This window comes from Physeter macrocephalus, chromosome 11 (assembly GCF_002837175.3).
Source record: "Physeter macrocephalus isolate SW-GA chromosome 11, ASM283717v5, whole genome shotgun sequence".
In the NCBI taxonomy this organism is placed as follows: Eukaryota; Metazoa; Chordata; class Mammalia; order Artiodactyla; family Physeteridae; genus Physeter; species Physeter macrocephalus.
The window spans coordinates 133,924,355-133,940,607 of NC_041224.1; the positions used below are offsets into that span (position 1 = coordinate 133,924,355).

Below are 16,253 nucleotides of genomic sequence, written 5' to 3' on the forward strand. Positions count from 1 at the left end.
GAATATTTGAGTGTAACTGTTTTCTCATAAGCATTTGAGTAGAGTGTTCATATCAGCCTCTTATGCAAAAACCAGAAATGTTTCTGAGAATTCTTCGCAGTCCCCTGCTTTCTTCGGATTAACATTTAGAACCTCCCACTCTGTGGCTGTAATTTTAGAAGAGTTAAGTAGGATCCGAAACCTGAAGATGTGCTGACAGTGGCTGCATTTCATGGTACCAATAATTCTGCAAGTATAAGCAGTGAGGTGGACAAAATTGTGCAAGTTTGCATGGTTTTTCTTTGTTGGTGATTTTAAAACCAAGGGAACATATTTTTCCCATTTCTTGTGATTTTTCTTCTTAGATATGGAGTACTACAGCTAAATTGACTCTGTAGCTTCTAGTATTAGTTGATTCAGCCAGGTCACATAACAGATGATCAAAAAAGAATAAGCGTGGGAACTTTCTAATGGAAATCAGCCAATTTACATGGCCTATTTTCGGTTCTCATCCTTTCATCATTTGGGGGATGAGGGTAGTATTTGCATCCCTCCAACAAATGTTGCATTGCGCTCCCATTGTATTCCAACAGGTTGTTTCCAAGAGAGGGAAGGACTACATCCTGAAGCACATTCCAAACATGCACAAAGATCAGTTCGCACTGACAGCTTCTGAGGCTCATCTTAAATATATCAAAGAGGCCGTCCGACTAGATGATGTTGCCGTTCATTACTACAGATTGTATAAGGTAAAAAACTGCAGTAGGTCTGCAGCCATACCTTCTTTCTTGATCAGGAGACGCTTTTATTTAAAGTTGTCATTTTAATTTTTTTTAATGGGCTTTTTAAAAGAGTTTCATTTCAACTGCTGTTTGTCATCATTGGTCATCGTTGGAGTCAGTGATGCTTTTCCTCAGTCCTGGGAGCAGAATGGAGTCTTTTTAATGGTCCTAGTATTGAGATAACAAGTGACTGTAAATTGTGCATCTGGCTTTTCAGTGATTATGAAATAGTTATTTTTCTCCTTCCCAAATCTGCATTTCTGCGTTGGGGAGTAACATTTTCAACTTGTTCGATCAGTAATTTTTAATACTCCTTGAAGTGAAGCTGTACCTGCATGTATCCATTAGTAATAAGAACATCACCACAATAGCTAATGTTTATTGAGTTATTGTGTTTATGGGGCCACTTTATATTTATCCTCTTTTAAAAATCCTCATAACTATAACTATATAGGACTGTAATCTTCATTTTACAGACCAGGATACACACCAAAGATCACAAAACTAGTAAGAGCCAGAATTCAACCCAGGTCTACTTGACAAGAGCCTGTGTGCTTAAACCGCTGACTCTGTGCTGTCACTCTAAAGTTTGTTACTGCCTTTCTCCTGTGTCCTTGTGTTTTGTGTTCTCGTGCCTCTAGCCTCATTTTTCCATCCTGGGTCAGAGGTCACAGACCCAAATAATAACTGGGGCAGGCTCTGCAGGGAATCACTGGAAATACTGTTTATCACGTTCTGTCTTCTCTCCTGCTCCTCCTTCCCAGTCCTCTCCCTATTTCACAAGGATCACTTCCATGGCAAGAACCCTTGAATTCCCATTTAAGTATTCAAAGGTATATTTATTCTCCAACCAAATAGGATGAAGTGGTTCAGAGTGTGGTCTGTTGGGCCTGCCTTGCTGGGATTAAATCCCAGCTTCACCCCTTACTGTGTAACCTTAGGCATGTTACTTAGCCTCTCTGTGCTTTAGTTTCCCCATAGATAAATGGGGATGGTAACATACCCAATAAACTCTGAGGTTTATTGAAGACTAAAGGAATTAGTGGGTGAAAAATGCTAAAAACAGTACCCAGCACGCGTTAGGCATGAAATTAAACGTGTTGCCTTTACCATTATCATTGTTATTATTAGGTTTGTTATCTCTCCTACATCCTTTGTGGTAAGATTAGCATAACTAGACAATTGGAGACTAGACGTAGTTTGGATATATTGCTGGGTAATTTTCCTGGCTGGTTCAAAAGACTTAAAAAGAGAGCAAAGGATGTTATTTTTTCTCTTTCATGCACAAGAGATGCATTGTTAATGCCCTGTCATCTTTCAAAGGCATAGAGTTCCACAGATCTCTTCAGCTAAATTCCTGGAAGACTGAGTTCTTTTTTTTCTTTTAAGGGAGTTCATTGTGACACCTCAATTTATATGAGAAAATGCAAATAAATGACATTTTTGACAATAAGTTTATATTTTTAAATGTATTAGAGGTATGAATGATATATCAGAAAGACTGTGGCTTTATAAACCCTCCATCAGCATTCACTCTTGCTGGGATCCTAGGCAACTGTTGCTACAATCCTGGGCATCTGTTAAGTGGGAATGATCCTATACATATCACAGGTTGGGAAGATTCAACAAGATGGTGAATCTGAAATAACCAGATGGAGTGCCTGGCACATTAGTGAATGCTCAGTAAATATTGGTTGCTTTTTATTTTGTAGGGAAGCTTTGGTATTTTAAAGAATCCTATTAAGATCCTATTAGGAATCCTTTAGTGAAGTAGATATCTCCAATTTATCTTTCATGTAAAAATTAATCTTTCAATTTGCTTAAAGTGCACTACTTTTATGTGTTATAGAAAATCACTCTGGTCTGCTTAAAACAAGATAACTAATACTAATGAACTGAATGAGGTGGGGAAATAGATATGTTTTCCTTATAGGCAGAATTTTCATTCTTTAAAGAAATCACGTGGCTGCCATTAAAACTGCTTCATTTAAGGCCTGTTAATAAAATGGAGACAGAAGACAGGAAACTTAAAACAACAAGAACAATAACAACAACAAAAAACTCTGTGCCTCTTTCCCAGTAATACGCACCTCATACACACACTACCAGCATTTTTATGAGCACAATCTTATTTCAGGAAGCAATCAGAACAGCCTTGAAAGGGAAATTGGCCTAAGCTCATAGTGATGGATTGGTTTCTCCTGTTAAACCTGTACTGTGTGTGCCTTTCTTGATGTAAAGAGTATTAGTGGGAAAAAACAGCCCCAATAGTGATAGGCTGTGGCTTCTCTTTACTATGCCAGGTAAGGATGCATTTTCTAAAAATATTCCTTTCCATGATCATGCAAAAACTGGAGCATTTTTACGAGCACAATCTTATTTCAGGAAGCAATCAGAACAGCCTTGAAAGGGAAATTGGCCTAAGCTCATAGTGATGGATTGGTTTCTCCTGTTAAACCTGTACTGTGTGTGCCTTTCTTGATGTAAAGAGTATTAGTGGGAAAAAACAGCCCCAATAGTGAAAATAGGCTGTGGCTTCTCTTTACTATGCCAGGTAAGGATGCATTTTCTAAAAATATTCCTTTCCATGATCATGCAAAAACTGGCAGTAAATGCAATAAAGATTTGCATGTACTCATTTATTGTTTTTATTGAGAAATCTCATAATGAAAATATTTTAGTTACTCAGCAATTTTGTTTTTTGTATTTTGAACTTTATACCTTATATCCACTTGTTACAGATGAGGACTTAGAAGATGTGGCCAAGTTCAGAATACATTCTTAATTGTACAATTTTTTCCCGTATACTGTTTTAGTATTTTTTTTTTTAGTTTATGGTTTAGCTGGTAGAATGTATATCATATTGGCAAGTAATAATTGAACTTCTTAAACATAAGTATTTTCTTTGAAGACTAACTAAATGTAAAGCTTTTATAGCTTTATTAGCTATCTTCATGAAAGAGCATTAACTCTTCAGGCTTGCCTCTGACTTTGTTTTCAGAGTAGGGAGGTTTAACCAGTTTTAAACACATAAAATCTAGTACACCTCAGAATATAACTACGACCTTATATTCAAGATTCTAACTTCTGAGAAAAGATTAAGCTTAAGAGAGAAGATTTTAAAAATGATGTAAAAGCAGCAAAATAGTCTTACTTACTGGAGTTCTCAGTAACACAAATATTTAGAATATTGTCAGATATGAAAGTGTATATAATATAGTAAAAACACTAAAACTTTGAAATCGCAGGGATTTAGAAAGTAGAAAATACCATTACTGATTTAATATGTGCCCATGATTTTCTTAAATCTTATAGAAAACAAGGGATGCAGAAAGACAAGCAAAGTTATTTTAAGTCAAAAGCTTTCTAATCCTGAAATTTATCTTTGGTTCTTTTCTTTGGTGCTGAATTGTTCATTATAGAAGAAAAATATACTTTTTCATACAATTTTATTCCTATAGGATAAAAGGGAAATTGAAGCTTCTCTGACCCTTGGATTGACCATGCGGGGAATACAGATTTTTCAGGTTAGTTAATGAGAAGTAAGTGTCAAATAGCATCCACTGTGTCTTACTCTGGCAGTGTGCCTGCCTGGTCCTGCGATAGATTCACTGGTCCATTTCCAGCCATTGATTGGTCATTACTTCCTATTTGTCTAGCACAGATGTAGATAACGTGGGATAGACGAAGTGAAGCAGTCTGATCCTTGACACTAATAAGTCCTCTAGAACAGAAAACAACAAACCAAAGATTGGCCCCAGTTCATCACTCACAGATCATTAATATCCAGACATTTTTCTTTGTGTGTCATTAATTTTTAATATTATTTTTTATCATCTGGTGCATCTATAACTTTGGAAAGAAAAATGACTTTTTAGTACAGTGACTGACCAGACATTTTAATTTCCGTTACAATTTTCTGATAAAACCTGTCCCTTGAGTAAGTAGTTACCATCATTCTTTTGCAGGTGGGATGGTTTTATGCTATAGCCATCAACAAGGGAGAGAGATGCCTCCCTCTGTGAGACCTGGGAGAATATAAGGATGCCTTATCTTCGATATAGGCAAAATATCCAGTTATGAAAGTCTGAGTGCCTTATCTCATCTCTTGAATGCCTGAGTCTTCTGGACTTTTTATTTAAATTTAGTGATAGGCCAGAAGGGAAAAGATTGCCTTAAAAGGGCAGTTTAACACAGTCACTCAGGAACCAAAAGTGACAGAATTGTATCACTCCTCTTTTAATCACTGTCTGCATATCTCCAAAGAGAGTTGGGGACCTCTTTCAGATTTTAATTACTGTATTTTAGTTTTCTGGGAAAGAAGTTAGGGCTATTTTAGAATATCTGTCAGTTTCCTCAGTAACTCTCTGTGCATTACTTGTAAGAGTTATGAGTAACTCTTATAATTCTTTCCACAGAATTTAGATGAAGAGAAACAATTACTTTATGATTTCCCTTGGACCAATGTTGGAAAGTTGGTGTTTGTGGTAAGTTTAAAATAACTGACTTAAAATACTCAGTTTTTTGTTTTTGTGGACTTGTATTGTTTTTTTTTTTAAACAAAATATTGTTTCAGGCACAAAACTTGATATTTTCTCAAAATTGAAAATGAAAATAGTTAGCTGTCTTATATTCTTATGCATGTGCTATAATTATAATCCTTGCCACGTTTCAGTAGTGAACCTAAAACACAGAGTCTTATAGCAAAAGAAATTACTAATTTTAATTTGTGTATCTGGTCCCCACCACTCTACCCTAAGTTATTCTAGTTTCAGAAGAAATGTGATGGGAAAAGTTCAAGATGAATTCATCAAACAGAATTGTTTTTAAAAATGTACAGCAGAGGGATTAGAAAACAGAAAGCTGTAATCATAGGGTAAATTACTCTTAGCATGGGGGTTGGCCAGTTCTTGTGGAAGTTGACTTTTCTTGAGCAAAGAATAAAGATTGATATAAAAAGATGTTTCTATTAATATCTGTCTGCTGAAAACTCATCATTATAAAGAAAGGACTGCAATTCTTAATGGGAAAAGTACTTTTACTTTTAGATTATTGAGAATGATACACTTTCTTTTGTTGGAGCAAATTCTTGATTTTTCCCAGCTGTTTCACTGTTTTGTCAGCTGTGTCCATTTGGGGGAGGGTTCAAAGAATTACAGTTAATTATATGTATTTCTAGTGGTCGTTAAAATTCATAATTTCGCTTTGTTCAGAAATTATTGGAAAAAATACACAAAGAAAGGAGGAAGATAAGGATTAGGACACATGTGCTTCTTTCTTTCCATCAGGAAGATGGCCTACATAAATAAAGGGCTCTGTTGCCAAATAGCATTTGGGCACTGACTCCACACTGCCCTGGGAGTTAAAAGACCTGTTTCTGACTTTACATTGGGCACAGTCCAATCTGATTTCACTTCACTCATACATTAAATGGGGCCTGACCTGCCTCCTACTCACTGGCTCTTTCTCATTCAAGCTCTTTGGGAAAGGAGTGGAGCTATTTGTAAATGAGCAAATTATTACCCCACTTGCCCCCTCATGTCCCCATTTAAGAAGTAATAAAATACATTTATAGAAATTCAATTTCTTAAGGGTCCTGCACCCAGTGGTTCCTGAATCTAGTTGTGCATCACTCGCATCTGAGGAGCTTATTTAGATTTCTGGGCCTCATCATCCTCACCTAAGAGATTTTTGATTCAGTAGGTCTGGGGTGGAGACCAGGAATCTATTTTGGCAAACTTCCCAGATGATTCTTCTTGCAGCCAGCCCAGCCCTGTCTAGTTGTGTGACCCTGGGCAAATCACTTTAACATCTCTGTGCCTTGGTTTCTTCATTCCAAAATGGGGATAATTGACTGTCCCCGCCTACCCCATAGACTTGTGAGGATTAAGTGAGTTAATACATGCTTAGTGCTCATTAAGTGTCAGTTATAAGCCTTCTAGCATTGAGATCCAATGTTGGTTCCTTTTAAATTGGAAAGTCGAGAGGTAAAAAATTCCATCCATGTCTGAGTTATACAAACCCATATTGCTTTGCACTGACTTTAAGTGTGTAGTTAAAATATGCCTCCCTCTTTGCTTTATCTCTCCTCTCCAGCTGAGAATCACTGTGCCTGGAATATTCCTTTCTGTAGTCCTGCTGCCCTATTCATTGTCAGGAAAGTTAAAGGAGTTAATAACATTCCATAACTGTAAGGAACTTTGCCAAACCCTGGCCCTCAACTTAGAACTTTATGTTAATGATCCCAAACCTAATGAATGAGATTCCTCTACTGACAGATACTTACGCTACTTCCATCTCTTATTTCTCTTTCCTGTCTCATCCCTCTAATTGTCCTTCTGACTTCCAGCTCCCTCTTTTATCCAACTAGAGAGTTTTTCATTTTTTCTAAACCCTAAATAGATATCCTTTATTGTTCACTATCATAACTCCTTGTTTATTTCCTTCCCAGAATTTATCATAAGCTGCAATTATTTTATGTGTTTATTTACCATCTCTCCCACCAGAATGTAGTGACATGGGGGGTAGGGACTTTGTCCTCTGTGCTGTTATTTTCTCAGGGCCTAGCAAAGTGTTTGGTACATTGTAAGTGTTCAACAGATATTTGAATGCATTACCCTTCTAGAATTTGTTGTCTTGTTTACTGAGTTAGGGTGTTGGGATTACATTTAAGGATGCTTTTGTGATGGGCCCTTCTCTTCTCCATTATGTAAATGGCCTGGCCAGCCAGAGAAACCAAAGATGGAACCAGAAGACCCTGGCTAGGCACTTCCCTGAATTTTTGGTAATCCTCTGTCCTGTGACGTTTTTGAAAGGGATAACAGTAATTTATCCTCCGGGAATTTTGGATGGAGCTTTATACATCTATTTCTGAGTCTGTAGTTTTCCTTACTAACTAGAAAACGAAGGGGAGCTTGGCACATCGTACACTTTTCTTCCTGATCTGATTCATGCCTTCCCTCCACAGGGGAAGAAGTTTGAGATTTTGCCAGATGGCTTGCCCTCAGCCAGGAAGCTCATCTACTACACGGGGTGCCCCATGCGCTCCAGACACCTTCTGCAGCTCCTGAGTAACAGCCACCGCCTCTACATGAACCTGCAGCCTGTCCTGCGCCACATCCGGAAGCTGGAAGAAAACGAAGGTCCTGCAGGGTCTTGGGCGGGAAGCAGATGGTGCTTTTGCCACCCGGGGCCCCGTACTCTACAGCTGCCAAGAACTGGGGCTTTAGTCTTCTGAAGAGTGGGACCTGGGGACCGGCGCCTCCAGATCCCCAGCAGCATTCCTGTTTCATCTCAGCACTGTCCCGGAAGACCCACCTCCCACAGTGCTAGTCAGCATATCCGAGATTATCCCTGCCATTTAGCTACCTTCGAGAACAGTCTCTGTAAGGTTTCCCCACACTTGGCTTGAGAATTCTTGCAGAAAGCCACCACATGAAGGTGCAGGCCAGGGTTTATGTGCATATCAGCTTTTATCTGCATCTCAGAGCTTTGTTTATACACTGATCCACCTTGGTGCTGTTATCCACAGGCTATCTGGAATTCCTTCCAGTGTGATTATTCCTTAGGTTAGAGTGACAATAGAGGTGGGTCACAGAATGTCTCCAGCCTCTTGTTGACTGCTAGGAGGCCCCACGTCTGGCTGAGCAAGAAAGACAAACAAAGGAGAGAGAAGTTTACAATTGAGGATCTTGTCAGCCAGTCCTGTGGGAGCTTTGCTGAGACACAGAATAGAGCAGTGCCTTTGGGGCTTCAGAGTTCTGGGCCCTGAAAGTGGGGTCAAGTCATGGTGGAGAGAGGAAGACAGGGATGGGGGCTTCTAGCAGCAGACTTCAACTTCACAGTATTAACCTAATGGTTAACTCTTTATCTCCTATGGTTACCCTGTTCGGCACACTCCAGCTTCTAATCCCCAAAAATGCTACTTTGCATATTTGGTTTTTCAATGTCTTCAATTTTTTTGCAAACTCATTTTGTTGTAATTCTTGGTAATTCGATCGGATTCGATTTGGGGTATTTGCATGAACATTAGGATGCAGATTCATATCTTAGGTCCATATCGGAAACAGATTTCAACCTCTCAGACCTCACTTTTCTTATAGAAGTGAGACAAGTACCTGTCCTCTTTTTTTTTTTTTTCCTAATTGGGGTATAGTCGCTTAACAATGTTGTGTTAGTTTCTGCTGTACAGCGAAGTGAATCAGCTATGTGTATACACATATCCCCTCTTTTTTGGATTTCCTTCCCGTTTAGGTCACCACAGAACATTGAGTAGAGTTCCCTGTGCTATACAGCAGGTTCTCATTAGTTATCTGTTTTATACATATTAGTGTATATATGTCAATCCTAATCTCCCAGTTCATCCCCACCCCCCCTTTCCCCCCCGTTGGGGTCCATATGTTTGTTCTCTACATCTGTGTCTCTATTTGTGCCTTGCAGACAGGTTCATCTGTACCATTTTCTCTCTTAACAAACAAAAACCTTATAGAGGTTTGCATCTGATTGCTTTCTCTCAAAAGCTGTCTGTCAATTTAAATGAGACCCAGTTTGGAGAAGCCGTTGTAATTTAAGTAGCAGTTGGAATGTGAATCATTTTCCACTGTCTGCCACCAAACTGCATCTGTCTTCAGAGAGAATTGGTCTCACTGTCAAGTGTATTGGCTTCCCCTGCTGCTAGACTGCCAGTTCTTTCCCATGATGACTCATCAGTATAATAAATGCATATATCTCCCTGACACTGATATGAAGATTAGGAATTTAAACAGGACAGAAGCGCCAAGGAAGCTTGTGAGAATAGGTTAACTTAAGTGCAGAACCCATCATTTTGCCAAGTTGGCTTCATTCCTAAATGGCCAACTTGGCACCTTGAGAAATTCACTTATTCCAGCAGCTCTCTGCCAGCAGCATTTTAGTAAATTCTTGTTTAGGTGACCTTAACGGGAGCCCCTTAGAGCTTGAAAGAATTAACGAACGTCCCCTACAGGTTCTAAAGCAAAATTACATAGAATGTCGAGTTAAGAGGGCAGGGCTTTGTGTGTTATCAAGCATAGCACCAAGTGCATTTGGGGGCTTATGTGAGTAGGGGCAGTGGGGGAATGATAAAGGTGCAGATTGGATCTTTTACGTGGGTACATATAGACAGATTTTGCGGGGATGGCTTTTTTTCCTTTACATCTTTAGTTTTCTCTGCTTAGAAATCCCTCCAGATCTGAAGAAAACCTGAAACAGTTTCTTTGGCCTTACCTTGGCCTGAATCCAGTTATCTCACCCACACTTAAGGACTCCATCATTTTAAACAAAAAAAGCTATTAACATTAGCCAAAATCACAGCATGAAAAGAATCTATGTTTTTCTTAATTAAATTTCATCTAGAGTCACCTTGTCTGAAACACTATTTTCTCATTTTATAGTAAAAATGATCACAAGAATCTTACTGTATTTAGAACAGATAGATAAAAAATGCTTTCTGTCATTAAAAATTTTTTTCAACTCAACTTTATTCCATAGCTAGAGCTTATTCTTAGGTCTGTGTCAAGAGGGCATATTGACTGCATTATATTACAAAATAACATATGAAAAACTTGGTGGTCTGTGGGCTTTTACAGTAGAGGGAATAAATAGAACACTGACACATTGATGATTTGCCCTGTGGACACCAGTGATTACTAGGGGGTGAGAGGTTGCATTTTGCATCTCTTAGAATAAATTTCAGAATTATTTCAGCGTTTCCCTCATTTTGTAACCTATTGGTGTGAAGCTTCTTAAATGTTTGCAGAGGGTCTAAGAGATAAAGCACGATGACAGGAATAGAAGCCAGCACATGGAACGCCAAGGCTGCGCTGACAAATTGACAGGAAGTAATTCATGCTAGGCTCCTATTAGATAGAAAACAAGTTGGCAAAGTGCTTGTCTTCTAGTGACTATGCTTGTGAGTATAGAATAACTGTAGTTGATTCCAAATCTACCAGAAATTTGGGAGTAAAAGGGCTATTTGTAAAGAGATAGAAAAGCTTTTAAATTATTAGATCCACAATTCTCTTAGAACTCGAACACCATATAGGACTTTTTTTTTTACTTTTTCTCTTCACTTTCCACCCTTCCAAGGGCCACATGGCTATTGTATTGAAACTACAGTGAATAGAAAGTATGAGAATTTTGCAAACCCCTTTAGTTCTTCATCTTAACTCCTGTTGCCTTCAGAAAATAGGAATCATTAGAACCGAGTCTAACCCTAAAAAATGGGCTGTAGATGGATGTACTTTTGTTGCAGTGATGTGTGTGTTAGGCTCTGATGTCTGGTTCCAGTCTGCCTCTGTGTGGCTACACACACTCACCTTTGTGTGTTTCAGCTCGATTCCTTAGAATTGACATGAAGGGGCTGAAGCCCAGAAATGTACACACAGCCTTCTCCAAGCATTTTTTCCATTTTGCATCCTGGAATGCATATTTTCTCTTCCTGCTGATGTTCATTCCCTCTCTGGGGAAACCTGTGGTGATTATACTTCAGAGCTGGATTCAAACATCAAGAGTGCAAGTATTTTTACTTAACCAAGACACAGTACAATTAAATCCATTAACAGGCCCTTGAGAACCCAATTAGTCTAGTAGTCAGCAGTTTCTGAAATAATATCAATTTAACATTCCCCAAATGCACTCTCCATTTTTAACCTTGTTCTAATGTGTTATTTCTCATCAGTATTAAAGATACAAGGCAGTTTAACTATTTCTTTGTTTTAAATTTCTGACCTGAAGCACAAAAATAGTATGTTTGTATCAGTTGTACACCTGTAGCTCAGTTGTAACTTTGTGCCTTTATGTAATGGTTAGTTTAGCATTGGATAAAAGGGACTTTCCAATATTGTGTCTTTGCTACCTTAAAGAGGTGTACTGACATGTTAAATCAAAGAACAGTTTTATCAATCAGAGGCTACATGAGTATAAATTATCAAACCAGTAGTGATTACTATGTGTTCTTAATAGATGGTAAAACCTCACTGATTCAGCCTAAATGGAGAAAAGCAATCTTCATCCATGAAAATCTAAATTCTAGAATTTTTTGAAAGGAATTCTCAGAAGAATAATTTTATTTTAAATTGTCTTCAACAGTTAGAGCTAAGGTAACAATGGCCCAAATTGAACAGATGAGCAAATCAAATGAAAGGCAATTAGCATAAGTATATTTATTGAACCATTTCTGTAGCAGTCCTTTTGAAATTATCTGTGGGGAAGGACCAGATTTTTAAAAACTTCTAATCCACTGTGGACCAATACTTTTGCAAAGTTCAAAATCACATTCGTGGATGTCCTGGCAATGTCAGATCACTCTAAAAGTTTCTAAATGTTTATTCTCAATTCCTGAACTTATTCCACTGTGGACCAATAACAGTTTGCGGACAAGAAGTGATCTGCCATCTTACACACTGAGTAGCATTCATCTATGGTGTTTGAAGCTTTAAAACTCTTGGAGTAGTTAAATACTCACCTCATATCTATGGTACTGGTTTTTATTCATTTTTCAGTCTTCTTAAATTGAGCTCCTATCAGAATTATGAGCACTTTCCAATCACTCACTTCTGAATGTGAAATTGTACTTGTTCTTGGCTTGACCCCAGCTAATCAGCTGTTCCTTCTGCCTTGGTTGAATATAATGACGAGCTGTCTTCCTCACCACACAGAGAAGAAGCAGTACCGGGAATCTTACATCAGCGACAACCTGGACCTCGACATGGACCAGCTGGAGAAGCGGTCCCGGGCCAGTGGGAGCAGCGCGGGCAGCATGAAGCATAAGCGCCTGTCCCGTCACTCCACCGCCAGCCACAGCAGCTCTCACACCTCGGGCATCGAGGCCGACGCCAAGGCCCGGGACGCGGGCCCCGAAGATGCCTACCCCGGCAGCGCCATCCACCGCAAGCTGAAAACCTGCAGCTCCATGACCAGCCACGGCAGCTCCCACACCTCCGGGGTGGAGAGTGGCGGCAAGGACCGGCTGGAGGAGGATTTGCAGGACGATGGTAACCTGCCCCCAGGCCCTCCGAGCTAACAGTGCTGACCTGTCGTCTGGGATGCTCTGCTTTTTCTCTCCCAGTTTTTTCGCATTATTGTTTCTGTAGAACTGATGTAGTAATAGAGAAGAAAGAAACACAGCATTTGGCTGCTTAACCCTGCGTTAAGGAGATATGATCAGACCTATAGCCTGTATCAGCCAAACTTAGTACTTGTGTGCATCTTTTTTATTTTTCTGTTTCAAATAATTGCTATAGCATTCAGGTTTGGGGAAAAGATACACTGATTCCATTAAGGAAAACTGCAGAACATACGTGTGCTTACTATAGAATTCATGTGGATATCAAATCAAGTCGCTAAATGCTCTGAGAGAAGGCAGCTATGGGTGATGGGGAGCTTCATGCACTACTCATTCTGTCCTTGTCAACAGTCTGCTTTGGCATGAGGCAAACGACCCATCAGTCTCCTTGGACCCTTTGTCATCACAGAAGGCTAGTGCAGCTTTTCTTTTTTCTTAAAGAGAAAGAATAATTGACAGTCAAATCATGGCATTAGCAGACATGTAGATAACACAGCAGTCCTGTGAAGAAGAGAAGCAGCCTCTAGTTGAGAGTTGTCGCTAGAGTTTCCTATTGTGGAGTCTCATTAGCAGATTTATTTTTAAATATGAATAATTAAATAACCTCCCTCAGGGTGTGGCTATGAATTACAGTGGCCATGTCCCCTTATGTCACTAAATGTCTCTTCTTTCTTCTGTGTCAGAAATAGAGATGTTGGTTGACGACCCCAGGGACCTGGAGAGGATGAACGAAGAGTCCCTGGAAGTCAGCCCAGACATGTGCATCTACATCACAGAGGACATGCTCCTGTCTCGGAAGCTGAATGGACACTCTGGTGAGCTCCCTCGGGAAGGTCCTCTCCTCAGCTAGTGGGTTCAGAGAATACTTAATAATATAAGAAACTTAGGTAAGAAAAACAGTACAAATTGTTTAGATAGTATGATCTCAAATTATAAAAATGTTTACATGTATATGACAAAATATACATAAAAATTTAATAGCCTTTTCTCTGGATGATGGGGTTATGGATGTTTTTATTTTCTTCTTTGCATCATCCTAGTTTGCCAAAATCTCTACAATTTGAGCCCATTGTTTTAAAAACATGGAGCTAAGATTGAGTAGTGACGTAGTGTACTGCTCTATCCTTCATTCTTGTAGAAGTTTGGCAGGAGTCTGTTCAGTGTTCTGAGCACCAGGCTTGATACTGAGTTTTCTAGTGCTGGTTCTGGGTTTTGGAGCAAATTATTTACAGGCAGAAAAGGGCACATTTACAAGGAAATTCAAAAGGAACCATACCCAGTGCCAACCAGTGCACTAGTCCACATCTTCTTCCTATGAAGATTGACAAAAGTTTAAGGCTTTTTAGAAGATAAGGAGCTTTCTAGAGAAGGATCTTCTACTCAAGCACTTTGTACCAACCCCCAAAACATGAGTGTCATCTGAGAATAATTTGAACTGTCTACAAGTAAACCAAGAATGTACATAAATCATTTTAAAATTGAACTAATCATCAAACAATACATTCTAGACACTGAATTATTATGAGACCCTTCTAAAGAGATAGAATACAAAAAGTCATTTCTGTAGGTTACTAGCAGTGGCTGAATAAAAATCACATTACTTACTCAAGGTTCTTTTTTTATCAGGTGGAAATGTACTTAAAGCCATTTAGCCTTAGGGCTCTGGGGCCTGACCTATTCACTTGCTCCATCTGTTAGCAAGAGAAATATGAGTGGTCTTCACTTACATCTCCAGTTCTCATTGACAATTTTACCTTCTGAAACATTTTTCCTGGGCGCTTTATTCCCATGCCACAGTCACTTAGGGAAGTGTCAGCCCCTGGATTTCTGTTTCTGAATTATCAGGTTCCCCGAGCACTGGGGTGACGAGGAGCTCCATTGACCTCAGAGCCCCAGAACTGACTTCTCACCGTGGCCTCCCACTTTGTTGTCTCACCGGTGGGATCTGCTGCAGGAGGCCTGTGCCACGGTGTTCCCGTTGGCCGAGAGGAGCCTCCAGAACACAGTGTGTTCCATATGCTGGTCCTGGACCTAGCCCTATGTGGGCTTTTGCTCTTTAGTTGGATGGGTGCTAGGCTCAGCGCCATTTATAAGAGGAGCAGACAGGCACAAGGACACACAGACACTGGCCAGGACACACAGCTCCTTAACTTACCTGAACCCAGTTCCCACCCAGATCTGTGTGACACCAGAGGTGGCCCGAGCCCCGCACTTACCCACTGCTCATCTAAGTAGAACCAGACCTAGAGGCTGTGTCCAGGTTAAATTCAAAGTCAGTGTTGTGTGGAGAGTGGGGGGAGCTTTAGGAGATACAGTAAAGAGATTGCTTTGCACCTTCAGCCTTTGTGTTCATTCCTAACTGCATCATAAATAGCTTAATTAAAAGTTTATTTTAGGAAATGCAGTTTCTAACCTCCATCCTGTGCTCTAACCCCACGTGTATCTCACTCCTCCTGTTCACTGCAGCACAAGGAGAGAATGTGATCCCCACTGGTCATCTGCCGCCAGAGGGCCACAGTGAGATTTGTGGGCAGTGGTTAATATTTGCCCTTTCCTTCTTGGTAGCAGTATATGTCACATGAGTGGCAAGAGGGATGAATAATTTGAAGTCTTCACTGGTTTTTCTCTGCGTTTCACTTTAGGGTTGATTGTGAAAGAAATTGGTTCTTCCACCTCCAGCTCCTCAGAGACGGTGGTCAAACTTCGAGGCCAGAGTACTGATTCTCTTCCACAGGTATGGAAGGGATTGAAATTTTAAATCAGCAACTGAAGTTATAGAAAATTTTAAAGAGGAACTTACATTTATAATTACATAAATGAGCAGAAATTTAAAACCTTAATGAAATGATTCCTAGTAGATACATACATTCTAGTTTTAGTCTGAATTTATGTCCATTTATTTTCTAGTTCTGTTTATCTTTGAGTTGGGTTTTTATTTGGATAAACTATGTACTTTGTTTCATACTTTATGTGGGTGGGAAGCCTCTAGTCTTCAGGTTAATTCTGGTGTGTGTGTGTGTGTGTGTGTATGTGTGTGTGTGTGTGTGTGTGTTGATCTCGACAACCGGGAGAGTAATTTTCTCGTCAGGTGTATTGTGGTAGAAATGTTTCCACACTCTAATTATTCCATTCAGATTGAATTTTCAAACTATGCTAAGCTAGAGCATTTGATAACCCATGATCACTGTTTAGACTATTAAACTGTCAGAAGATACAGATAAATTAAAATACACCATTGCAGCATTTAGATATAATCTACTGCTGATATTCACCTCTGTCTCCAGGGAAGCACTTGGGTGCTCTCTGTCTCTTGTTTTTTTTCCTTCTACGCGTGTTCCTCTTTTCTTTCTTTCTCTTGCATTCTGGCAATCTTTGCCTCCTATGTTTTTCTCTCTTTCTTCCCTTTTTTC

General features: G+C 39.5%; 1 protein-coding gene across 3 annotated transcripts in view; it reads left to right on the forward strand.

Annotated features, from left to right (window-relative positions):
* Nucleotides 1-16,253, forward strand: part of FRMD6 (FERM domain containing 6) — an 87,391-nt gene that overhangs the window by 66,858 nt on the left and 4,280 nt on the right. For all 3 annotated transcript variants that reach the window (XM_024116041.3, XM_024116050.3, XM_024116054.3), the window contains 7 exons: nucleotides 573-728; nucleotides 4,223-4,288; nucleotides 5,180-5,248; nucleotides 7,729-7,903; nucleotides 12,437-12,772; nucleotides 13,527-13,658; nucleotides 15,486-15,577. In XM_024116041.3, coding sequence (XP_023971809.1) covers nucleotides 573-728; nucleotides 4,223-4,288; nucleotides 5,180-5,248; nucleotides 7,729-7,903; nucleotides 12,437-12,772; nucleotides 13,527-13,658; nucleotides 15,486-15,577 — 1,026 coding nt within the window. The remainder of the gene's footprint in view (nucleotides 1-572; nucleotides 729-4,222; nucleotides 4,289-5,179; nucleotides 5,249-7,728; nucleotides 7,904-12,436; nucleotides 12,773-13,526; nucleotides 13,659-15,485; nucleotides 15,578-16,253) is intronic.